Source organism: Ictidomys tridecemlineatus, chromosome 3 (assembly GCF_052094955.1).
Source record: "Ictidomys tridecemlineatus isolate mIctTri1 chromosome 3, mIctTri1.hap1, whole genome shotgun sequence".
Lineage (NCBI taxonomy): Eukaryota > Metazoa > Chordata > Mammalia > Rodentia > Sciuridae > Ictidomys > Ictidomys tridecemlineatus.
In genome coordinates, this window is record NC_135479.1 from 21,832,283 (window position 1) to 21,858,582 (window position 26,300).

General features: G+C 39.6%; 2 protein-coding genes across 4 annotated transcripts in view; one reads left to right on the forward strand and one right to left on the reverse strand.

Moving 5' to 3' along the window:
- The window catches only part of Top2a (DNA topoisomerase II alpha), a 323,275-nt gene that overhangs the window by 110,507 nt on the left and 186,468 nt on the right, over window positions 1-26,300 (forward strand). The gene's annotated exons all lie outside the window — the stretch shown is intronic.
- Wipf2 (WAS/WASL interacting protein family member 2) overlaps window positions 557-26,300 on the reverse strand; it is a 48,379-nt gene continuing 22,635 nt past the window's right edge. For all 3 annotated transcript variants that reach the window (XM_005321814.5, XM_021724200.3, XM_021724201.3), the window contains 6 exons: window positions 19,088-19,220; window positions 18,277-18,393; window positions 16,631-17,287; window positions 7,808-8,014; window positions 4,327-4,428; window positions 557-4,138 (listed from right to left, as the gene is read on the reverse strand). In XM_005321814.5, coding sequence (XP_005321871.1) covers window positions 4,098-4,138; window positions 4,327-4,428; window positions 7,808-8,014; window positions 16,631-17,287; window positions 18,277-18,393; window positions 19,088-19,220 — 1,257 coding nt within the window. In that variant the 3' untranslated portion in view covers window positions 557-4,097. The remainder of the gene's footprint in view (window positions 4,139-4,326; window positions 4,429-7,807; window positions 8,015-16,630; window positions 17,288-18,276; window positions 18,394-19,087; window positions 19,221-26,300) is intronic.

A 26,300-nucleotide genomic window follows, 5' to 3' on the forward strand; every position in this document is an offset into this window, starting at 1 on the left:
CAAGTGACATGGAATCAAACCATCACACTTAACCAGAATATGAGGCAATAGGTTTTTTTCCCCCCTCTCTATGCCACCACTTGTGATGGTATTCCAGACAAGAGTACACAGTTTTCAGTTTTTGCTTTTAAGCAAGGTTTAATTAAACTGCACAGCATTCAGAAGAAAGAAATGTACCAAAGAATTGAACCTGAGACCAGATTATACATTTTAGGGGGTAAGGGGGAAAAAAAGAATCAGTGCTATTTGGGAGAGGGAGCACTATAATCAGAATATATCTCCAAAATAAATCATACAATAAATTATTTTTTAAAGAAGTGTATCCACATGTAGATGGGATGGTCACATACACACACGCATGCACACACACATCATTCTAGTCTTTTATTCAGTGTTAACTGTGACTTCCATGTTGGTCACTGTGGAAAACGACAAAGGTTAGACATGAGAAAAGAAGGCTAGGCACTCTCTGCCATCAGTGGAATGAGATTTAAGATAATTAGAGAAGGAACCCACCAAGTTGTCACAAATAAGAGTAGAAAGTAGGAAACAGCAGTTATCAAGGAAGATTTTAATTACTTCAGAGGGAAAGGAAGAAAGCACAGAAATCTAACACAAGTAAAGGCACAATGAACGTGGAGTTGAATGGAACCAAACCCTTCCTTCAGTCAGTTATCCCTTTTTCTTTATTTGCATGTGATTTTGAAGGTGGTTATAGTTTTGTTTCATTTTGTTTTTAAGATATAAGTCTTGAAGGCAGAGCTATAATGCTCACCCGCCTTTCCCTCCCATTCCCTAAATTAGGGTGGCTTAACAGAAAGCCCCCATGACTTCATAACTAGGGACTAATATTCAACAGGGAAAGAAAGACTACAACTGGAATGTGAAGAATCTGATTTTGCAGTTGATTGTAGGTTGGGTTTCCAGGACAGTAGTGCCATCAAAGGGCCTCTGATCCCCTATACTCCACCCCCAGAGCTTCACAGAAAGGAAGGACCCTGGAGTAATACTTCTCCCCCACTCCCATAAGCACTCAGCCTACAGATTATTTCAAGTGATCAGGAGAATTAAAACACACCCCAACCCTGAGTTGCTCTGTAGCAAGTCTATTTACATTTTTTTCTCACCTCTTCCTGGAGGTAAATCTGGGTTTCAAGCTGAGAAGCCAAAGGGGTGAGGGGAGTCCCCCAGTGCAATGGCCAGTCTCCTTGCCTTTGCCAGTTAAGAGGCTGGGACAAATTCCTGGAGACAGCAGCCTCATGTCTATCAGCTGGTATAGTCCTAGGCTCTTACTCTGCTGGCGTAGGCTGTGAAAATGGTGGGGCTATGCAGCTGGATCAAATCCCCATGATGAAGAAAACCATACCTGGAATATCAACATGCCTTGGTCCAGGTTTGTTGACCAGAGAGGGGGAAGACAGACATCTAGCTCATTTAAAAACCTGGAGGTCACTGCCCTGCTTCCTAGAAAGGGCAGTAAGAAACAACTATTACGTTTTTCCCACTAAGGAAAAACATCATAAAACCAAGCCCACACAATCACTGTTAACACAGCTTCTCAGATGCTTAGTTGGGCAATGTCTCTTCCCTCCAGGAATGGAGAAGGGAGTTAATGGGGACTGGGCTATAGCCTCAACATGAGACCACCTGATCTTCCACTGAAGAGTTGACATCCCCATGAGCAGATAAAAAGAGCAGTTTTAAAGGTGAGAAGTTTTAGTGCTCTTGCAGCTAGCCCACCTTAAACCTATATTACAAGCTCTGTACAACATACAAAATAGACCAATAATTATGAGGATCACATTCCCATCTTCAATAGCAAATATACATGATAATAAATCTGTTATTAACAGTGGGAAGAAATAATGTATAAGGCAAAGATATTTAAATAGGTGCTGTGTCATTAACATGTTCCAAAGGAGAAAAGCCATTTGATTAGATCTAGACCCAGGCCTTTTTGTTTTTCATGAGGCCAAGACAGTTAAAGTACAATCAATACCCATGTGACACAGTCCAAATGCTGAGGAATATGAGTAGTAGCAGGTCATGGGGAGGAAGACATCAGCCCCAATGAAAAGCTGAGGTTTGGTTTTATTTGTGATTCTTATTTTGATGCTCTATGTATGTTTGAATAAAGGAAAAAGAAAAACACACTCTGATAAACACTGTACAAAAGGCATCAACTCCCATTTCAAAAATAAATGGGAAGACTTCACAGTCAAAGTTCAGTAACTTGTCAGCATCTACCCTGGAACTCTGCTGCAGTAACAACTCTTGTACTCTCCTCTCTCTCAGCTCTAGTCACTTCAGGATGCTGGGGAAATGTCTGGGAAGTAACTGCTAACAGATTTTAAAAAAAGCATGATAAATAATAATTGAAAAAGTCTGGTGACAGACCTAATCATGAGAGTCTATATCCAGAGTTAATGTGGTCTAAGGGATGGCAAAGGACAAAGAGACTCCAAACAGATAACCCAAGTTGAGCCCTCCTTCATCTACCATTGAGAAGATTTGGGTTTCACCTGACATCATGCTCAGATCCTTAGTTTATGATCTGATCTAATGGATTAGAAAGGTCCCTGCAGCATTTCAAGCCTGTGATGTTTCAGAAGAGGGTTTTAAATAGTTTTCCCCCTTCATTTCAAAAACAGCCTGGTCTCCCTGCTCTCATGCCAAGTTTTGAGTAGCCTCTATATATGGCAACAGCTGTAGCAAACCAAACCATCTGGTGTGTGAAGCCCAGGAGCCCCAACCTGTTGTTGGAGAAGGGAAAGTCACTGTCCCATCATCCAACCTCAGTTGGTCCCTCCATTTTCTCTGTGCTCTTTTAATTAAGGCCTGGAAGACAAAGAAACAACATATTGCTGGCTACCAAGGAAGACCTATCAGACTGAAGCAACTTCACACCAAAGTCTTTTGTGCTTCTTGGCATAAAGGAATTTTGAGTATCTCCACAAACTTCTACTCACTTCCTCACCCCTTAACTCTGCTGCATTAGCCCCTGAAATCTTGGGAAGGTGAGGCTGATAAAGAAAGGAATGGAAAGAGCTTTCTCAGTCAGATGGGCTGTGAACTTCAGCATGAGCAGGCCATAAAGTCTTTTGCAGAGTGTTTTGCCCTTCCCTTCTTAAGTCATTCTGGAACATGAAGGACTCAAAGGGCTAGGGTCAGTAAGACAAGACTGAGGCAGACTTGAAGTTAAGGCCCAGACCCTGTCTTCCTATTTCCTACCAGCAGTTTTTGGGATTTGTGAATCAGGAATGAATGATGCCCCTGACAAAAAGGAATTTTTCTTTTGAGGAGATGGGGCAGAACACCCTTCAGCCTAGCACCCTGAGGAAAGGGGGCAGGAAGTCCTAGAGGACTCAAATGGCTCCTAGTTCCTTAGTTACAGAAGAACTGAATAGCTCTAAAATGATCCTCGGTTTTTTTCGCCCTCTCATTTGATTAAAGTTTTAGTTCAACTAATTAGTATTTAGTGTTTATATCCAACTTAGCCCTGGGATTGGGTGGTGGGCAGTGAGAACAAAACTGAAATACCCCTAAAAATAAAGAAGACCCATTTCCTTGTCCTTTCTCCAAAGCTGACCTTTAAAACAGATCAATTCTCTGCAAACTCCTTTACTGCTTCACTAAAAATGCCCCCTCCCTTCCCACCAAAGTTCTGGCCGTGCCAGCCTCCAAAATGATGGAATATAATCTACCTGCCAAGCTCCCCCTACAGTGGATAAGGGCAGATAAGGGTACCAAATCTCCACCCTGCCCAACAATGAGTTCATTCACCACAACAAGGCACCTTTCCCCAGAGGAGAGCAGGAGACATGGAGGCTTTCTCCTCTTCTGGCCAGCAGGGTTTGTTAGAGTAGGGATGGATACAGAGTTTGAGACCCTACTGCCGACGCAAAGAGTCCAATCACCAAGTCCAGAGATGAGATGCATAGATGGAGGTGAGCTGGAAGGATGCTTGGAGTCTAGGATTGTTTGCACAGGAGAAACATGTTAGGAGCTCTCATGCAGGTTTCAGGGGAATGGAGAGGACCATCTGACAAAAAAAGGAGGTCCATCCTTTTTCCTGAGGAACAGGACCAAGCCAGACTTCACCTGAGAATGGGTGGCAGAGGTGGGGCTCCACGGGCAGCTGAAAAAATAAAACAAAAAGGCTTTTTAAGCTAATTTTTAAAATCTGGGGACTAGATTGTCTTCTTGTTTTGCTTTGTTTCTTTTAAAGAAAATGAAGATGAGGAGAAGCAGATTTTGACTTAAGAAAACACAAAAATTCTATATTGTATGCAATTATGGAAACACTTTCTTTACTACTACTCTTACCTCGGTTTGTTTTGCTGGGATATATTCTCTGAAAATGTTTATATTCTTCTGGAGCAGGAAAATCTTCTACTGGGTGAAAAGAATACTTTGATTCAAAATCATCTGCGAAAAGAACAGAGTATTACCTCATATTGAACTTCTCTTGCTCCACTGACCTCTGTCTTATGAGGCCCCCTTACTAATCTTTAAATGCACTCTGACATATGGAGGGCCTGCCTTGCCCATCTAACCAAGGTTCTTAAAGACAGCAACAGCAGCACCCGAGGTGGCTCCCATGCACAAACTTGGTTATTTTAAGGAGTAAGTCTTTGAGCTGATTCTTCAAAATTTCCCATCAAAAATCAGGCAAGAGGGCTGGGGATGTGGCTCAAGCGGTAGCGCGCTTGCCTGGCATGCGTGCGGCCCAGATTCGATCCTCAGCACCACATACAAACAAAGATGTTGTGTTCGCCGAAAACTAAAAAATAAATATAAAAAAAAAATTCTCTCTCTCTCTAAAAAAAAAAAAAAAAAAAAATCAGGCAAAAACAGGAAACTGCTTCCAACTGTTTGCATGGAAGCAGAAAGAAACAAGAATTCCAAGATTCAATAACATGGTCATTTTATAGATTGTCACCATGGGAAACTACCTGAATTGAATCCACAAATTACAGAATTAACCTCAAATGGTAATATTTTTCTGTAGCTTCTGAGAGATTTGACCACATAGTTCCCTTTCAGCCTAGGTTACCCTCATTTAGTTCTGCAACATACTTGAGACAGCCACCTCCTTGGTCCCACTACCACTTTCTATGGCCCTCCACAAGAAGGCTCAAATTTCCTATAGGTGCAGTTTAATCACATTACAAAGATTTCTTCATTATGGATGTGTGTTCAAAGCAAACACCTGATGCATTTAGTAGGAACAGACTGAAACATGGGGGATGTGGGCAGAAGGGAAGAAAACAACCACCAAGGAATCCAGAGTGCTAGAGCTACAATAGAGCTTACATAAGCTCTATTCCAGGGGTCCTCCACAGTGGATAAATAATATTCTCTGGACCACATTTTCTATGGCTCCATTCCACAACCAGAATCTTTTAGGTAGGACGTCCCAATACTTATAAACTTGGAAAAGTTAATCTGGTGATTTCCTGATCTAATCAATCTCCTTGCTATACAAATAACAGAAATGAGGCCCAGAGAAGTGAAGTGACTTCCTCAAAATGACACAGCTAGTCAGTCAGTGATCTCTGCTGATTAGATAAGAGTTGTGTGATGTTTTGTTTGTTTGTTTGTTGTTTGTTTCAATACTGGGGATCAAAACAGGGCCTTGGCATACCAAGCTTGTTTTGTTTAGTTTTGGGGTACTGGGGATTGAACCCAGGACCCTGCACGTGCTAAGGAAGCACCACCACTGAGATATACCCCAAGCCCACTTGTTTAGTTTTTACACAGCTAAAAGGAGCTTTTCCTAGGATATATAATTCTTGTCTGAACAGTCTTAAAGAGGAACAGCCTCTGCCATGAAAACTAACCATAAGTAATGATCCTTGGGGGGACTTGAGAGGAGCTTTAGAGTTAGCATGACACCTGCTGATTATATTTCAACCTATTCCAAAGCAACCATGCCTAGAATTCACATAAGAAAAGGTATGTCAATGGATGGGGCATGAAAGTTTGAGGGTATGTGCCTAATAGAAGAAAAAGTAGGTCCCAATCTCCACCGTGTCAGTTTAGGAACTGACTTCCTTAACAAGACTCCAAAAATGCAAGAAGTAAAATCAAGAATCAATAAACAGGATGGAATAAAACTAAACAACTGCTTCACAGCAACGGAAAAAACCAAAAATGTGAAGACAGACCCTATAGAATGGGAAAAAATCTTTACTACACACACCTCCATATAGTATTAACCTCCAGGATACATAAAGAACTCAAAAAACTCAACACCAAAAAAAAACCCCCAAATAACCCAATCAATAAATAGGTAAAGAAACTGAACAGACACTTCAAAGAAGAAGAAATACAATCGATCAACAAGTATAAGAAAAAATGTTCAACATCTCTAGAAATTAGAGAAATGAAAATCAAAAACTACACTTCCATCTTTTTTTTTAAAATATTTTTTTAGTTGTTGATGGACCTTTTTTATTTTTTTAAAAATTTATTTGTAGGGCTGGGGATGTGGCTCAAGCGGTAGTGCGCTCGCCTGGCATGCGTGCGACCCGGGTTCGATCCTCAGCACCACATACCAACAAAGATGTTGTGTCCGCCGAGAACTAAAAAAATAAATATTAAAAATTCTCTCTCTCTCTCTCTCTTAAAAAAAAAAAAAAAATTTATTTGTATGTGGTGCTGAGAATCGAACCCAGTGCCTCCATGCATGCTAGTCAAGCATTCTGCCACTGAGCCACAACCCCAGCTCCTACACTTCCATCTTATTCCAGTCAGAATGGCAATCATCAAGAATATAAGCAACAAGGGCTGGGATTGTGACACAGCGGTAGCACATTTGCCTGGCATGTGTGAGGCACTGGGTTCAATTTTCAGCACCACATATAAATAAATAAAAAAAAGATCTATCAACAATTAAGAAAAAACAATTAAAAAAAAAGAATACAAGCACAATTAATGTTGTCGAGGATGTAGGAGAAAAGATACACTCATATATTGCTGGTAAGACTGCAAATTGGTATAACCATTATGGAAAGTAATATAGAGGAGATTCCCCAGAAAACTTGGAATGGAACCACCATTTGACTCAGTCATCTTACTCCTAGGTTTATACGCAAAGGACTTAAAATCAACATTCTACAGTAACACAGCTCTATCAGTGTTTACAGCAGATCAATTCACAATAGCTAAACTATGGAACCAACAAAGTGCACTTCAACATATGAATGGATAAAGAAACTGTGGTATATATATACAATGGAATATTACTCAGCTTTAAAGAAGAATAAAACTATGGCATTTGCCAGTAAATGGATGGAACTGGTGAATATTATGCTAAGCAAAATAAGCCAACCCCAAAGTACCAAAGGCCGAATGTTTTCTCTGATATGTGGATGCTAATTCACAATGGAGATGGAAATAGAGGTATTTTGGACTAGACAGAGGGGAGAGAAGGGAGGGGAGGGGGTGAAGGTAGGAGTGATAGTAGAATGAATTGGACATTATTACCCTATGTGCATATATGATTACATGACCTCTGTAACTCTACATCATGTACAACTAGATGGATGAGAAGTTATACTCCATTTATGCATGATGTGTCAAAATGCATTCTACTGTCATGTATAACAAGTAGAATTAAAAAAATTTAAAAAAAGATTTAGACATTAATAAAAATGATTGAGACTAAATGTCAGAAAGGAACTGCTGTAAACAAAGATTATCTTGTGGCCATTCCCATTCCACACTAGCCATCTGACAGCCAAGACACTGCAGTCAGTGAAGTAACCACAGGAACTCTGAGGCAAAACAACTAACTACTTACCCAAGAAAGATCGAACAGTGGTGATAGAATCTCTGTGGCCATTCCTCAGGGGTGGTGGAGGAGGGGGTGGCCCAGCTGGCGTCCTTGAGGGTGGAGGTGGGGGTTTTCCTCTATTCAGGGGTTCTGATCCATGCATTCGGTATGGGGGTGGGGGTGGAGGAGCATCCCTGGCACCATTTCTGATCATAGGGGGCGGAGGTGGAGGAGCTGCAATTAAAATTCAAAGTAGTTAGGTTTGAGTGTTGAGCTGGCAAGGGGAAGGAGGATTTGAGAGACACAGCAAAAAGTGTCTTAGTGCTTTCCTGAATAACTGGGTGCTATAAGCCTCTCAGTAGCATGTTAGATATCATATTCACTTTCCCCCTCATGCTTATTTCTTGAATAGCACTGTCACTTTTCCAGATATCAAAGTTTCAGACCTTTTTTAGTTTCCACAAATGAGTCAAGAATCCTATCTATTCTTGATGTCTTTCCCCTAGCTTTTCCATCCCTTCCTCCACAATTCTAATTCAGATCATCTCACATTTAGCCTGTTCTGCAAAAGCCTTCCAAGTAGACTTCCAAGTATTCTTGCATCCAATCTCTTACGGCTCAAATTTAACTCCCTAAAATACTTGCTTCAATCTTTTCAAGGCTTTTGCATCTTGTACAAAAGAAAGTTTCAAGCCCTTTGCTTAAATAGTAAACTACATCAGTAAGCCTGATCTCTTCTTTTCCTCCCTTCCTCCCTCTTTCCCTTCTTCCTCTTTTCTTTAGAAAAGAATCCAGCAGAGCTTTACTACTGAGCCACATCCCCAGCCCTTTATTTTTTATTTTGAATCAGGGTCTCACAAAGTTGCTGAGAGTCTTGGTAAACTGCTGAGGCTGGCCTTGAACTTGCAATCCCCTGCCTCAGCTTCCCAAGTCTCTAGTATTATAGGAGAGCACCACCATGCCCAGCTCTTCTTTCTTAATTTCTACACTGGGTCAGGTGCCCCTCTTCTGCACTACACAGCGTATCCATACCACTCTACTATACTGCATTATAACTATTCATTATATGGGCTTCTTCCCTAGTATACTATGTACTCCCTAATGTCTGAATAGTTCCTTCTTCTGTGCAAATGTACAGCACATGGGAAGTATTCCATGTCTAATGAATAAACTGAATCCCTGTTTTGTTCTTATGGCTCTCCCTGCAATACTCTGAAATCCTCTTCCCTTAATACCAAGTTGTATCTTTTTTTTTTTTTAATTTGTTTTAGTTGTAGTTGGACACAATACCTTTATTTTATTTATTTTTTATGTGGTGCTGAGGATTGAACTCAGTGCCTCACACGTGTTAGGCAAGCACTCTACCATTGAGCTATAACCTCAACCCCCAAATCCTATCTATCTTTCAGGGTTCAATTCAAGTCCTATCTTCTCAAGGCTTTCTTCAAAGCAATCTACTCTATTTTGAGCTTCTCCTTTTTTTGGTATCTTACAGCATATATTCCAAAACTTTACAGTACAGACTAAATTGAGTGTTTTTCAGAATATATATAGTAGATTCACCTTGGGAAGTTACATATATACAGTGTTTTTCTCATTGCTCAAAAAATTTGGGAACACCTCTTTTGGAAGTGCTTCCAAAGCCAGTTTATCAGAGCCATGGATATTATTATGGGAAGTCACATTGCACTTCTGAGGTTGTCACATCACCATCAACAACAAAAACATTTGGCTGGATATAGTGGTGCATATCCTTAATCTCAAGCAACTCAAAAGAGTCGGAGGCAGGAGGCTCCCCAAATTCAAGGCCAGCCCGGGTAACTTATCAAGACCCTGTCTCAAAATAAAAATAAAAAAGATTGGGGATACACATATTATAATCAGTCACTACATTTCTAGGGTCAATTCCACAGAAATAAAAGTGTCACTGTGAAAGCTTAAAAAAAAAGGCAGGGGAGCTAGGTGCAGTGGTGCATGCCTATAATCCCAGCGGCTCGGGAGGCTGAGACAGAAGGATTTTGAGTTCAGAGCCAGCCTCAGCAACTTAGCAAGGCACTAAGCAACTCAATGAGACCCTAGCTCTAAATAAAATACAAAATAGGGCTGGGGATGTGGCTCAGTGGAAATGCCCCTGAGTTCAATCCCAGTACCCATAAAAAGGTGGGGGGGTTAGGCAGGGGGTTTAGGTGGAATGCTCCTAGGTTCAAACCTCATACCAAAAAAAGGAAAAAAAACCAAAATGTGTACCCATCTCTGACTCTGCTTCTTGGCCATTTACAAAAATCAAATTTATCTTTATTTTTTTTTGAAAGAGAGAGAGAGAGAAGAGAGAGAGAGAGAGAGAGAGAGAGAGAGAGAGAGAGAGAGAGAGAGAGAAAGAGAGAGAATTTTAATATTTATTTTTTAGTTTTCGGCGGACACAACATCTTTATTTGTATATTGTGCCAAGGATCGAAGCCAGGCCGCACGCATGCCAGTCGAGCACGCTACCACTTGAGCCACATCCCTAGCCCCTCAAATTCATCTTTAAAAGACAAAACTTTGCCAAGAAGCTAATATCAAAAATATGCCTAAGGGCTGGAGTTGAAGCTCAATGATAGAGCGCTGGCCCATCACATGTGAGACACTGGGTTCAATCTTCAGCACATAAAAATAAATAAATATGGGCTGGGGTTGTAGCTCACTGGTGGAACACTTGCCTACTATGTGTGGGACACTGGATTCAATCTTTAGCACCACATAAAAATAAATAAACAAAATAAAGGTATTGTGTCCATCTATAACTAAAAAAATTAATTAATTTTTTAAAAATTTAAAAAGCATGCCTGAGAAAAGGGCAATATCACTGGAATAGGTTCTACAGTGTTTAGGTTGTATTATCATAGGCTTTTAATTAACAAGAACAGCTACCACTGACTGGGTATCCATCACATTCCAGGCATTTCACTATGTACTAAATCTTTATTATTTATTTATTTATTTATTTATTTATTTATCTATCTATTTATTTATTTATTTATTTTTAGTTGTAGGGGGACATAATGTCTTTATTTTTTACTTTATGTGGTGCTGAGGATCGAACCCAGGGCCTTGCTCGCATATGCTTGGTGAGTGCTCTACTGCTGAGCCACAGCCACAGCCCCTGTACTAAATCTTTAAAAACTAAAACTCTTACAGCCACTCTACAAAGTATTTTCTATTATCCCCATTTCACAAATGAGACAACTAGGACTCAAATTATTTGTCTAAGGTCACAGATCTAATAAAAATAGACTCAGCACACATCTGCTCTTTTTTGGGGTGTGTGTGTGTGACAGAGAGAGATAGCGGGGATTGAACCCAGGGCCTTCTGCCTGCTAGGCAAGCACTCTACCACTGAGCTATATCACCAGTACCTACATCTGCTCTTTGCAATATCCTCACACTGTTCTACCTCAAGCAATAAGGATCTTATCTCCCTAGATTTTTTTATTTTTTTAATTTTTGTACCACGAATTGAACCCATGGGTGTTTAACCACTGGGCCACATCCCTAGCCCTTTTTTGTATTCACTTAGAGACAGGGAGTCTCACTGAGTTGCTTAGGTCCTCACTAAGTAGCTGAGGCTGGCTCTGAACTCATGATCCTCATGCCTAAGCCTCCTGAGCTGCTGGGATTACAGGCATGCACCACCACGCCTGGCCCTAACTAAGGTGTTGGAAGTGTGTCTTAACACTGTTTTAATTATAAAAGTGGATATTATCATTCCTCCTGAAATACTGTGAGAACTCCTGTAGGGTGATCATATAGCTGAACACAGTAATGGGATGATACACATGAACACACACAACCTAGCACAACAGACTCAATAAATGTTAGTTTTTGTTTCTCATAAGATATGCTCAGAATGTGAATTCTCTCTCATTCTTTTTAAGAACTGTTTAAGATATGGGCAGGGATCACTGGATATAATAAAGATTAATCTCCTTATCACCTAGCAGATCTCTAAACCTGTTTTTATCCCAAATCAAAGCTCTTTTTTATTCCCTAAACCCTAGATTTCCTAGGGCCCTGAAAAACTGTATCTATCTAAGGCAGAGAGGGTTAGTTAGGTTCACAAGGATACCAGCTAGACACTAGACAGGTCTCAGTGAGGAATGCCAACCTGAGCTGGCCAAAACAGAGTAAGCCAAGAGTGATCCTGGTTTATCCTATCCAGCTCCTTTCTCACAAAGGGTCATCCCAACCATCCCACTCTCTCCAATAAGCCTCTGAGCTCTTTGACAGATCCTGTTTTAAGACTATTTCAAATGACAGAGCAAGAGTCCAAAGACTCTAAAAAAACAATCAGCTTGCAAAAGAAGCCCTGGGGTAGGAGACAGCCTTTTGGAATCCAAAATAATCCGAGTTTTGAAGAAAACATGATGGATCAATTTTCTCTTTTGATTCCCTTAAAAAAGGACCGTATTTTACTCCTCAAAGGAAAATTTAAGAAAATAAATTCTGTGGATCAATAAAACCAAGTTTTTTGGTGGCTGAGCACTCTTGAGAAGTTAAAGATTCCATGCTTTCAAATATAAATAATTCATATAGAAACAAAATGACATTATCACATAATAGTGCCACAATATTATCTAAAAAGGTAAGTCCATACCTAGAAGCAATTTGCATAAAACCAGTAAAATTCATCAGCACCTCACATTTTCACACATACTTTTATTTAGTTTATTATGTTTTTAATTTTAATTCATTTATTTTTGTAATACTGGAGATTGAATGCAGGGGTGCTGTGACACTTAGCTACACTCCCAGCTCTTTTTACTTTTTATTTTGAGACAGGGTCTTGTTAGGCTACTGAAGCTAGCCTGGAACTTGTGATCCTCCTGCCTCAGCCTCCCAACTTACTGGGATTATAGGCAGGCCTGTGCCACCATAGCTGAATCACTTACAGATAAGTAAAGAAACAGAAAATCAGAGCGATCTGCCCAAAGCCATACAACAAATAGAGTCACTACTCAGAAAACCTCAGATAAAAATATCTTTTTTTCCCAATGTACAACTCTTAAAAATTGCTGTTCTCTGGCTGGGGTTGTAGCTCAGTGATAGAGTGCTTGCCGGACATGTGGGAGGCACTGGATTTGATTCTCAGCATCACATATAAATAAAAAGCAAAATAAAGGTCCACTGACAACTAAAAATAAAAACATAAAAAAATAAAAAAGAATTGCTGTTTTGGGCTGGGTCTGTAGCTCAGTGACAGAGCACTTGCCTAGTACATGTGAGGCACTGGGTTTAATCCCCAGTACCGAGTAAAAATAAATGAATAAAGAAATGTATTGTGTTTGTCTATAACTAAAAAAATAAAATAGATAAAAAAAGAACTGCTGTTCTGGTTACTGATGAGACATAAGCCGAGGCCTCTCCCAGTCCAACATTGGTAATGGCTAACTAGAAAGAAGAACAAAGATCATAATTTCAAAATTTTCCAAACAAAGCACATAGAACTGAGATGTGAGAAGCAAGACGTCTATAGACTATTCAAACCATACAGAAATTGTGTTTTTCTCTGCTTCTCTCCTGGATGGGTTTGAAAGATAACAAGCTTTTCCCAAATAAAGTGTCTTTTTAAAGAAATCATTAAATTAAAAAAAAAAATAGGCCAGATATGGTGGCACACACCTGTAAGCCCAAGAACTCAGGAGGCTAGAGTAGAAGGATTGCAAGTTCTAGGCCAGCCTCCACAACTTAGCAAGACTCAGTCTTAAAATTTAAAAAAAGGGCCAGGGATGCAGCTCACTGGTAGAGTGCCCCTGGGTTCAACCCCCAGTATCTCTCACACACACAAAATAATAATAATTAATTAAACCTGAACTTCTTAGAATCAAGGGCCACTTAGGACCATATCCTTGTGGCAAAAACTAAGGAAATATGGGTCAAAAACGTGTGGACTACTGTTTGGCTTTTATTAGACTGCCAACTCCTAAAGTACAAAACTGTATGTACCTAACTAAGCAGCAGCACAAGTTAATGGACTTTTTCTTTTTTTTCTTTTTGGTACCAGGGATTGAACCCAGGGCACTTAACTACATTCCCAGCCCTTTTTATGTTTTACTTTGAGATAGGGTCTTGCTAAGTTGCTCAGGGCCTCATTAAATTGCTGAGGCTGGTTTTAAACCTTCCATCCTCCTGCCTCAACATTCCAAGTAGCTGGGATTACAGACGTGTGCCACCATGCCCGGCTCAATGGGCTTATAATGCATACTTCTTGAAGACAAGACTTTTGTTGTTGAAACAGTATCTTACTATGCTGCCCAAGCTGGCCTCAAACTCCTGGGCTCAAGAGATCTTTCTGCCTCAGTCTCCCGAGTAACTTAGACTACAGGCATATGATACCATGCCCAGTGACAATTTCTTTATCAACATTCTATACATATAAAGATTAATATATGTACATATAGAGCTTAACAGCCACTTTTGGGAGGAATGGTTCAAAGTCCAATAACATAGGAATACAGCTTTATATACCCACACCCCACTCTCCCTTACAATCACACATGCCCAAAAAATGCCAACACTGGTTACCTACAATTCTGCACCTTATTCTGTACCTGCAAATGCACAGCTAAAGACACACCATGTTGATTACTCTTACTTAAAACATATGGCCCCTAATCTGAAGTAGGCCTTTTACGTTTTAGCTACCCTAGAATGCTAGTCCATTCAACTCCTGCGTTCCAGATGGCCATTTCATGCCTTTTCTCTCTATCCTCAAACTGTCCTCTCCTTCCCTATCACTTATAGCTGATGTTCTTCACTGTGAAAACAAGCAAATTAGAAGAAACTTCACAAGCTCCTACTACTGCACTACTTATTCTCTTGTTTCTATGGAAGACCCCTTACCTATAGATCAGATCCCATTTCCTCCTGTCTCCTCAAAGACTATTCAGGTAAATTGTTCCCACTCTGCTGGTTTGTTGGTTTGTTTGTTTTGGTCCTCTGATACTAAGACCAACGTCAGTTCTCAGCCTCCAACTTACCAGACCCTTCAACAGCACTGAAAAGAGGTACTCACTTTACTTTGAGGTTTTTCCATCACTCTCTTGGTTTTCCTCCCTCCTTCCTCATTAGAGGATTTTTATTTCCTCTGCTGGGTTTGCTTCATCTCTAACATAAGAGGCCCCAGCCACAGACATTTTCTATATATAACTACCTCCTTAGGTGATATCATCAAGCATGTGGTTTTTGATGCCATTCAGATTGACCTCTCTAGCCCAGATCTCTCCCCTAAACTTTAAACTGTCATTCAATCACCAATTCACTCTCTCTCCTTGGACGTCTAATAGGCATCTCAAACTTACTTAATGCCAAAAACCAAACAGCACTCCTCTCCCAGATCTGCTGCTGTCTTACCCACCTGCCCAGTTTATTCCAACAGCCTCCTGAGTGGTCTCCTTTTTGCCACCTCAATCTTCCTACAGTCTGTTCTCAACACAGAAGCTAGTGGTCTCATTAAATAGTAAATCAAATAAATACTACTTCTCTGTTAACCCCCGCCCCCCAGTAGCTCCCCATCACAGAGTTCAGTCCAAACTCTTCACAAAGTCCTACAATGTTCTCTCAGGAAAATCTAGTTTTCTCACCTCCACTCCTGCCACTCTTCCCCTTTCTCCTTCTCATCCTGTCAAAATGACCTCCCTACTGTCCCCAAAATGAGTCAAAAATACTCCTTTAAAAAATAAAAACAACAACAACAGTCATGCCTTGAGGCCTCTTCACTTGTCCCCATTGCCTGCAATGGTTATACTCTTCAGAGAATTTCTAAGCTTACCCATCGTTATTTCAGGTCTTTGCCAAATTGTCACTGTTTAAAACATAAAAAGAGCTGGAGATGTGGCTCAGTGGTTAAGCACCCGAATTCAATTCCCCAATACCAAAAAAAAAAAAAATGCTGAGTGCAGTGGCACATGCCTGTAATCCCAGCAATTCAGGAAGCTAAGGCAGGAAGATCACAAGTTTGAGATCAGTGTCAGCCACTTAGCAAAACTCTATCTCAAAATGAAAAACAAAAAAGGCTAGAAATGTGGCTCAGCAGTAAAGCACCCCTGGGTTGAATTCCCAATACCAAAAAAACAAAAACTAAAAAAAAAAAAAACAATAATTGTATCAGTAAGGCTTTGTCCTGACTCTACCTACTCCTCCATCTCAAAGTATTTCCTCATTCCCACCCTCATATTTCTTCTCTCCTTTGTGTTTCTCCAAAGTAGACCATGTACTATATATTTGTTTTACTACTTTATCCAGAACAAGAATTTTTTATCTTTTCTATTTACTCATGTTTCCCTAACAACAGAGCCTGACATATAAAACCGCTCTCAAAGCTGAGTGCAGTGCCCCATGCCTGTAATTCCAATGTCTCAGGAGGCTGAGGCAGGAGGATCACAAGTTCAAAGCTGGCCTCAGCAACTTAGTGAGGCCCTAAGCAACTTTCCATAACCCTGTAAAAAACAAAACAAAAAACAAAAAACAGGCTGGAAGGCTGGGGTTGTAGCTCAGTGGTATAGCGCTTGCCTAGCATGTATGAGGCACCGAGTTTGATCACCAGCACCACATAAAAAAAAATAAATAAACAAACAAACAAAATAAAGGTATTTAAAAAAAAATTACACCATGTTTTTTTAAAAAAAAAAATAGGCTGGGGATATGGCTCAGTGGTTAAGCATCCCTGGGTTCAATCCCAGGTACCAAAAAAATGGCTCTCAATAATACAAGTGTATGAATTATTCTTCTCCTCAATCACTGAAGGGACACTCTGAGGAAAAAAAAGGTGAAAAAAAATCATGAAAGGAAATAAAGGGGTTTCCAAACACTTACCTGCTCCTCTACTAGGAGGGTCTCGAGCTGGAGGAGGAGGCCTATTACTCAATAAAGAGGGAGATGCTGAGGTGGGTGGAGGAGGTGCTAGGCCTCTGACAGGCCCGGGTGTCTTCCTATGTAAAGAATTGTGTCTCTGAGGCAGCTCGGGGGCTGATTCATTAGTGGGACTGGAAGGTCCATTGGGGACCCCGGGAGGTTGGCGGTAAGGCGGCGGAGGAGGAGCCAGAGATTGGCCACTTGGTCCTGTTCTGATATTCACAGGGGAAGGAGGTGGTTTGACTGGAGGGGGAGCAGGAGGGCCCTCTCGGCCAGGGTGGAGCCTTTGTCCAGGTGTCGGTGGCAAGGGTTTCTCTCGGTTGTAGGCTGGGGCTTTGTTGCTGTGCATAGGCAGAGGTGTAGGGGGTGCGTTGGCACGGCGCCCTGGAGGTGGTGGGGGAGGCGCGGAGGAGCTGTGCTTCATGCCCGTACTGCTGGTGGTATTGGGCCGAGAAAGGTCCGGTAAAGAGGGTCTCTGCATCCGGGGCAGTTCTGGGAGGGAGGCTCGGCCACTGTCTGTATCATCTTGCGGACGTCCACTGGCTGTAGATACTGGAGGCCTTGGGGCAGCAGCTCTAGAACTGGGGACTTGTAGCGCTGGCTTACCAGCTATGTTCTCTACAAATACATCAGACAACACTGGGTCAACAGAGCAAGGTATCTATTAGACAGTATCTCTACTTCACCTGCCTCCTCAGTGCAACCTTCACGATTCTGGAATTTGTTTTGTTTGTGGTGTTGAGAGTCAAACCCAGGGCTTGACAAATATAAAGCACTCTATCACTGAGCTACTTCCCAGACTTAGTTCTGAGTTTTTATTTGATTTTTAGGCTCAGAATCATTTAAAAATTTTTGCTGATATAAGCTGAATAATTTTTTTGATTTTATTTTTATTTGGCAAATAATACCTATACATACTTATGGGGTATACAAAGTGATATATACTCTGTGGAAGGATTAAATCAAGCTCATTAACAAACCTAGCGTGTCAAATATTTATTTCTTCACAGTAATAACATTTAAAATCACTCTTTCAGCAATTCTGAAATATATATTATTATTCACTATAATTACCATGCTATGTAATAGATTACTAAAATGTATTTTTCCTGTCTAACTGAAACTCTCTACTCTTTGATTAATATCTCTGTCCTTATCCCCTTTTGATCAATATCTCTGGCTTACCTGAGCTACTAGTAACCAACATTGTATTCCCAACTTCCACATTCAATTATTTTAGATTCTAAATATAAGTGAGATCATACAGTGTTCACCTTTCTGTGTCTATCTGGCTTATTTCACTTAAAATACTGTCCTCCTAGCTTATTTATGTCTATATGGGGTTGTGGCTCAGTGGTATAGGAATTACAGGCATGACAGAATTTCCTTCTATTTAAATGCCGAATAATATTCTTTTGTATATCTATCACATTTTCTTACCTAAGTTGAATACATTTTTATTTAACCTCTCAAATTTTGTTTATTCTGTAACTACTCCTCTGTTCCCATCTCAACCACAGTCCTCAACTCCAGATGACCTACTTGGGACAAGTCAGAAACTAACAAATGCACTTTAGGAATCTCCTAAGAAAGTATTTATCAGATACCTGAACCGTCCTTGGCTCCCACAGGGCGGAGCTTCGGCACTCCTCCTTGGAAGAGACCTCCCTTGGGTTGCAGGGCACCAGCTCCAGAGCCGTAACCACCACTGCTTCCTCTGGGCTCTGGAAAGCATACCATTAAGTTTTCATGTCGTATATTCTGTGCTGATGACCAGTCAACCCCAGGACAAACCCCTCCTCTATCTGGGCTTTAATTCACAAACAAACCAATCTTGCTTTTTTTTTTTTTTTTTTTTTTTTGCCTTTTCATTTAAAAAAGCTAGACCTTTCTACTCCACAGCTTCAAATGGGGATGGAACTCTTCACTGTGATGAAAGAGAAAAAAACAAAAGGAACAAGGAGCCATTCTTCTCTTAATTAGGGTGAAGTGATAACAAGTGGGATAAAGAAAAGTTCAACAGAGTTCTCTGGGCTCTCCTTTCCAAATCCCAGATGTAAGGGAGCTAACAGTTCAAGGAAACTCTCCAGAGGACTACAGGAATGGAAACTTGTAGCAATTATAAAATCATGTTTGGTTTCAGTTAAGAGGTTTCTAGGAATGTAGTAGTCTCCTCAAAGAACAGCCAAAAATGTGTCCCAACAAGCATTAGAAGGTGTAGTCTTAACTTGGAGAATACTTGTCAAGGGTCAGGAAGAAATTTTTAAGTATTCAAATGAGCAAACAGGAAGAGCCAATGGAAGTCCCAGGACAAAAGTTTCTCACTCAAGACTCAATAATAAAAATGACAGCCCAGATAAATCTCCAAGTCAATTCTGGAATCCTTGTGTCTCACTAGGAAATGAAGCTTAGACTCACTCTCAAGGACAGGAGCACTCCGATCATTAATGTTGGTCACCTTCTTCAGTTTGGTCCCTTTGCAAATGTCCTGTAAGAGGGCACCTCTTCCCCGCTGCTCATCTCTACTCAGCTTGGGAGGGTCTATGTTTGCCTGAAGGAAGAGAGAAATAAAATGTTTACCTAAATAGTTCCCTTCATCACACGCTCAAGATAAATAACCTAAGTAAAACTGGATTCCATAAGAGGCCTGCATGACCCAATCACACATATGTCCCAAATGGCCATATCAATGTGCCAGTCTTTTTTCTCCTAAACTTTTGTAAAGAGTATAGATCTCTTCCTATTCATAAGTTTCAGACAGAAGGCCTGCACTAATATTATCCATACGCTAGGTTTTGTACATTGACCACTCTATACATATCACCATCACCAAGGCAAACATTTGAGTCCCAGAAATTGTGCTAAGCATATCATCTCATTGAAACCTAGAAATATTCCTATGAGAAAGGTATTATTATCATTATCCCCCACTTGGAAAGTGTGAACCAGAAGCTGAATAGCTTCCTAAGACAGTACAACGTTGTAAATGGTAAAGCAAGAATCCAAACCCTAGTGGTGACCACAAAGCTCATCTTATCTCTACTAACATATCCTGTTGTCTCCATCTTTCTTCAGTTTATACTCTAAACAATATTATAGAATAGATAATAATATTCCCATTCCAAAGAAGAGGAAATAAAGGTTTAGGAAAGTAATGTCACATGATTAGTAAACAGAACAAAGATTTAAAGGTCCTTGCCTTGTCTACTCTCCCAATTGAAACTTTCAACATCATGTATTTTTTCAGGTAATTTATTTTCCTCTTAAATGTCAATTCCCAGAGAGCTATGCTTAGCCTCCATCTAAATGTTTCTAAGCAAGCTCATCTAATGGTTTGCATACCACATGTAAGCCCCAAAATCCCACATCTTTTTTTTTCTTGTCCCCCATGCCTATGATCTGAGCTTCATACCCATATATATGCACCAAAGACTACAGGACATCTCCAAATGAATATTCTACTTGTAAATATAACACATCAATAATGATATTCCTGAATAGGAAGACCCAATATTATATATGTGTTAAATCTTAACATAATTTGTAAGCTTAGAGCTTTTTAAACTAAACAAATGGAATTTTTAAGAAAATAGGACTTGTGACTGGGTGCAGTGGAATATGCCTGTAATCCCAGTGGCTTGGGAGGCTGAGGTAGAAAGATCCTGAGTTCAAAGCCAGCCTCAGCAAAAGTGAAGTGCTAAGCAACTCAGTGAGACCCTGTCTCTAAATAAAATACAAAATAGGGCACTTACCTGGCATGTGTGAGGCACTGCATTCATTTCTCAGGTCTATCAACAACTAAATACTCTCTCTCTCTCTCTCTCTCTCTCTCTCTCTCTCTCTCACACACACACACACATATATAATTTATATATAAACAATATAGGATTGGGGATGTGGCTCAGTGGTAGAGTGTCCCTGAGTTCAATACCCGGTACTCCCCTCGACACTGGGCCAAAAAAATTAGGATGTGTGCCACCAAAAGCCAAGAGTAACAACAGGAGTACAGGGACAGAGCTAATAAATGAATAAAATATGAAGTTCATAAGCAGATCCAGGTCAACGTTAAGAAATAAGAATAGGCTGGGAATATAGCTCAGTTGGTAGAGGGTCTGCCTTGCATGCACAAGGCCCTGGGTTCAACCTCCACAACCACAAAAAAAAAAAAAAAGAAAAAAAGAAAAAAGAAAGAAAGAAAGAAGAAAATGGTGCATGCCCATAATCCTAGCTAAGATAGAGAGAGCAAGACAGGAGGATCACCAGTTCAAGGCAAGACCCTTTCTCAAAATAAAAAGGAGTGAGGATGTAGCTAAGTAACAAAGAAAGTGCTCCTGGGATTAAACCCCAGTACAACTAAAATAAAATGGTAATAATAAAGGCTGGAGAGGCTGAGTTGTGGCTCAGTGGTAGAATGCTTGCCTAGCACATGTGAGGCCCTGGATTCAAACATCAGCACCACATAAAATAAAATGAATAAAATAAAGCTATTAAAAAAAAAAAAAAACAAGGCTGGGACTATGGCTCAGTGATAGAGAGTTTGCTGTAATGAGGCTCTGGGTTCAATACCCAGTACTTGAAGAATAAAAATATATTTCTTCAGTGCAGAATAGATAGATTACTAAATACACAGTGGATAACAACTGTTTATAAAGTTAAATTCCTAGTTGAATTATAAAATTTAAGTGTAGGGCTGGTGATGTGGCTTAAGCGGTAGCACGCTCGCCTGGCATGCCTGTGGCCTGGGTTCGATCCTCAGTACCACATACAAACAAAGATGTTGTCTCTACTGAAAAACTAAAAAATAAATAAACAAAATTTAAGTGTAAAAAACAAAACCATATATGTACTGTATGGAGAAAATAGGTAAGTGGAAGGACCTTCTAAACATGACAACTAAAATATCGGAAAAGACTGACAGAATTACTTATTACAAATTATTTATTTAGGAATATAGGCAGATGACAAACTGGGAGGAAAAGATATCTGGGACAAATGTAATATATGATAAACACAAAGGTAATATCCTACCTATGGAGCTTTACCATATAATGACAACTTAAAAATCAACAAGAAAATAAGCAAAGAACATAGCCAATACTTCACAAAAGAAATCAAATAATCACCAATACAAACAAAATATACATAGTATTAAAAAAGAATGCATGCTAAAACAGAGTATCATTAGTTGCCTATTAAACTGGTAAAGATTACATCATTACTAAAAAGTCTACAAGCTTCACGAAGGCAGGGACCACTGCTCACTGCAGTACACGCCTGGTACACTGACCTCAAAGAAAAGGTGTATAATGAAGAAGTACCATATGGTGGTCATAAATATTCAGAGAAACAGGCACTCACACCATGTAGGGCAAGATAAATTGGTATAATCTTTCTAAAAAGTAATTTCACAATGTGTATCAAAAGCCTTAAGAAAGTCTGGCACAAGAATTCTACTTCTTGAAATTAATTTTACAGTCAGGCACAGTGTCACATAGCTGTAATCCCAGCGTCTCAGAAGGCCAGGAAGCTGAAATAGGAGGATTGAAATAGGAGGCCAAGGCTGATGTAGCTCAGTGGTAGAATGCTTGCCTAACGTGTGAGGCACTGGGTTTGATTCTTAGCAGCACAGAAAAATAAGAACAAAAAACTAAATAAAAAAGAAAGTTTGAGGCCAGCCTTAGCAACCCTGCAAGATCCCTAAGCAACTTATCAAGACTTTGTCTCAACCAAACAAAACAAAACAGACCAGGTTCAATGGTGCACACCTGAATCCCAGCGGCTCAGGAGGCTGAGGCAGGAGGATGAGTTCAAAGCCAGCCTCAGGAATGTCAAGGTGCTAAAGCATTTCGGTGAGACCTTGACTCTAAATACAATACAAAATAGGGCTGGGGAAGCGGCTCAGTGGTTGAGTGCTCCTGAGTTCAATCCCCACAGTACTCGCCCCCCTGAAAACAAAAAACAAAAAAAACAAAACAAAAAATGGGCTGGAAATGTGGTTCAGTGGTTAAATGCCCCTGAGTTTAACCCCCCAGTATAAAATAATAATAATAATTATTGTACTTTTATAAAAATATTTTTTAAATGTTGATGAACCTTAATTTTATTCATTTATTTATATGCAGTGCTGAAAATCAAACCCAGTGCCTCACACATGCTAGACAAGCGCTCTACCACTGAGCGGTGATCCCAGTCCAATTATATATTTTTTTTAAAGCAGGTTCACTATTAGTGTAACTTCTTATTTTTTAAATTTATTTAGGTAATTTTGGGGTTTTTTTATTGTTCTTTTTTTTTCGGATTGAACCCAATCCAAAAAAATCACTTAACCACTGAGCCATATTCCCAGCCACCCCCTTTTTAGTTGTAGATGGACACAATATCTTTATTTTGTTTATTTATTTATATGTGGTGCTGATGATAGAATCCAGTGCCTCTCAGAGCGAGGCAAGCACGCTACCACTGAGCCACAACCCCAGCCCCATCCTTTTTTTTTTTTAATTTAGAGACAGGATCTCACTGAGTTGCTAAGTGCCTTGCTAAATTGCTGAGGCTGACTTTGAACTCCCAATCCTCCAGCCTCAGCTTCCCAAGCTGCTGGGATTATAGGTGTATGCCATGGCACCCAGCCTAACTTTTATTTATTTTTTTTTTTAAACATTTTTTTTTTTAGTTGTAGTTGGACACAATACCTTTATTTTATTTATTTATTTTTATGTGGTGCTGAGGATGGAACCCAGCACCTTGCACATGCTAGGCAAGTGCTTTACCACTGAGCCACAACCCCAGCCCCAGGAATTAGTTTTGAGGGGGGAAAAAAAATGCACAAGGCTACTAATTGCAATAAATTATTTATAACAGCATATAACTGAAAATAATATAAAAGTTCAACAAAAAGGAACAATGAAAATATAACTATACAATAGAGTACTAGTTAAGCTCTTAAAGATATAGAACTATCTGTCTCAGCAGTAAACATTTTGACACAATCAATAAAAATATTACAGTTTTCTCTTCTATAAAACAGGAATAACAATAGAACCTGTCACACAGGTAGTTTTGGGAATTAAATGAGGTGCCACTTTTTTCTTTTCTTTTTTTCCTTGTGATGCTAGAGATTGAACCCAAGGCCTCACATATCATTAGGCAAGTGCTCTCTACCTCTTAGCTACATTCCTAGTGAGATCAAACTTTTATTTATTACTTTTTGGGGGGATACTAGGGATTGAACCTATGCACACTTAACCAGTAAACCACATCCCCAGCCCTTTTTATTTTTATTTTTTGTTTTGAGAGAGTCTTGCTGAGGCTGGCTTTGAACTTGTGATTCTCCTGCCTCAGCCTCCTCAGCTATGAGGTCACACTTTTAAAAAGATTGTTAGTATAGTGCTTAGTGTATATAGTAAAAGCTCAATAAACAATATATACTTTAGGAGGAAAAAAGGTATACACAGAAAATTTCTGCAAGTACATACTGTACAATGATATACTACTGAAGATTAATATCATGCAATAATTCTTGGTTTTCTTGTATTTTCTAATTTTCCTTCAGTAAATATAAAACACAATATTAACAAAAGTTAACAATAGTTTGGCATTTTTTACTTTTATTAGTATTTCCTAATTTTATACAAACTTTTTTTGGGAGGAGAGGTAATAGGGATTGAATCCAGGGACTCACTCATGTACAGAATTCATTTCGAGGCGTTTTTATTTTGAGACAGAATCCTACTAAGAAGCCCAGATTGGCCTTGAATTTGAATTTGCAATCCTTTCTCAAGACTCAAGAGTTGTTGGGATTACATGTTTGTGCCATTGTACCCAGCTCCACAATCACATTACAATAACAATTCTGAAAATACTATTACTCAATACACCCCAAAATGACACTACTAAACATTTAAGGACATGAGAAGCCATTCATACTATTCACAATATAGTAATGAAAAAAAAAAGCAGATTAGAAATCAGTATGTATAGTATGTACAGCCTCTTTTTTTTTTTTAAAGTAGAAGGGAAAAAAGAAGGGGGAGATATACATAAAACCATTATGAAAACTGGATTATAAACTGGGTGAGTTGTGCACACCTGCAATCTCAGCAGCTCAGGAGGATGAAGCAAAAGGATTTCGAGTTCAAAGCCAGACTCAGCAATGGCAAGGTGTTAAACAACTCAGTGAGACCCTGTCTCTAAATAAAATACAAAATGTGGTTTAGTGGTTGAGTGCCCGAGTTCAATCCCTGATAAGGGGGAGACTGGATTATGAATGGCTATTCCTTTTTCCTTATCCACAGTTTCTAAATTTTTTAATATATCCCCCCCCCCCGATTCCAGTTCTAGGGACTGAACTCAGGGATGCTCTATCACTGAGCTGAGTCCCCAGCTCTTTTCATTTCTCATTTTTATTTATTTATTTTTTGGGGGTCAGGGATTGAATTCCAAGGGACACAACCATAGAGCCACATTTCCAGCCCTATTTTGTATTTTATTTAGAGACAGGATCCCACTGAGTTGCTTAGTACCTTGCTTTTGGCTTAGCCTTTCTTTGAACTTGCAATCCTCCTGCCTCAGCCTTTTGAGCTGCTGGGAACAGGTGTGTGCCAATACACTGGCTTATTTTTTATTTTGAGGCTGGGTCTCTAAGTTGTTTAAGGCTTCTTTAAATTGCCCAGTCTGGGCTTAACTTGTGAATCTCTTGCCTCAACCTCTGAGACCCTGGGATTATAGGTATACATTACACCCAGCTGAACATATTACTTTTGTAAAGAAAACATTATTAAACTTGTCCAAAACTGAGCTCTTTCACAAACATAATTATTTTTTAAATAAAACCATCAATCTAGCTCCCAAATCTCTCAAATCTCCTTCCTCTTTCTGTCACCAAATTCTTTATGGATTTTACTCTCTGGGCTGGGGTTGTAGCATGGTGGTAGAGTGCTTGCCTAGCTTGTGTGTGGCAATGGGTTCAATCCTCAACACCACACTAAAAAAATAAATAAAATAAAGGCATTGTGTCCATCTATAACTAAAAAGAAATATTTTTAAAAAACATTTTACTTTCTAGGACTGGAGTTGTGGCTCAGCAATGGAGGGCTCACCTAGCCCTCCTAGCAATGGAGGGCCCTGGGGTTCGATCCTCAGCACCACATAAAAATAAAATTGGGGTGTTGTGTCCAACTACAATTAAATAAACAAAATTTTTTAAAAATTTACTTTCTAAATCATGTCCACTCTTCATCCTCACTGCTTTAGTCCAGACCCTCAGATTTTTTTTAGTTATAATTTTTTTAGTTATAATTTTTTAATTTTTTTTTTTTAGTTATAGACACAATACCTCTATTTTATTTATTTTTATGTGGTGCTGAGGACCAAACCCGGGGCCTCACACATGCTAAGCAAGCACTCTACTACTAAGCTACAATTGGAGCCCCAGAACCTCAATTTTTAATAACAATAGTCTTTTATGGAATCCCAACCCCCAATTCACTTCCACACTGTAAGAGTGACCTTTCTAATACAAACTGAACAGGTTGCTCCAGTTGTTGAAATACTTTAACAACTCCCCATTATCACAAGAGAAAAATCCAAACCCTCAGCCTCTCTAGCTTCATCTCCTATCACATTATCTCAAGTA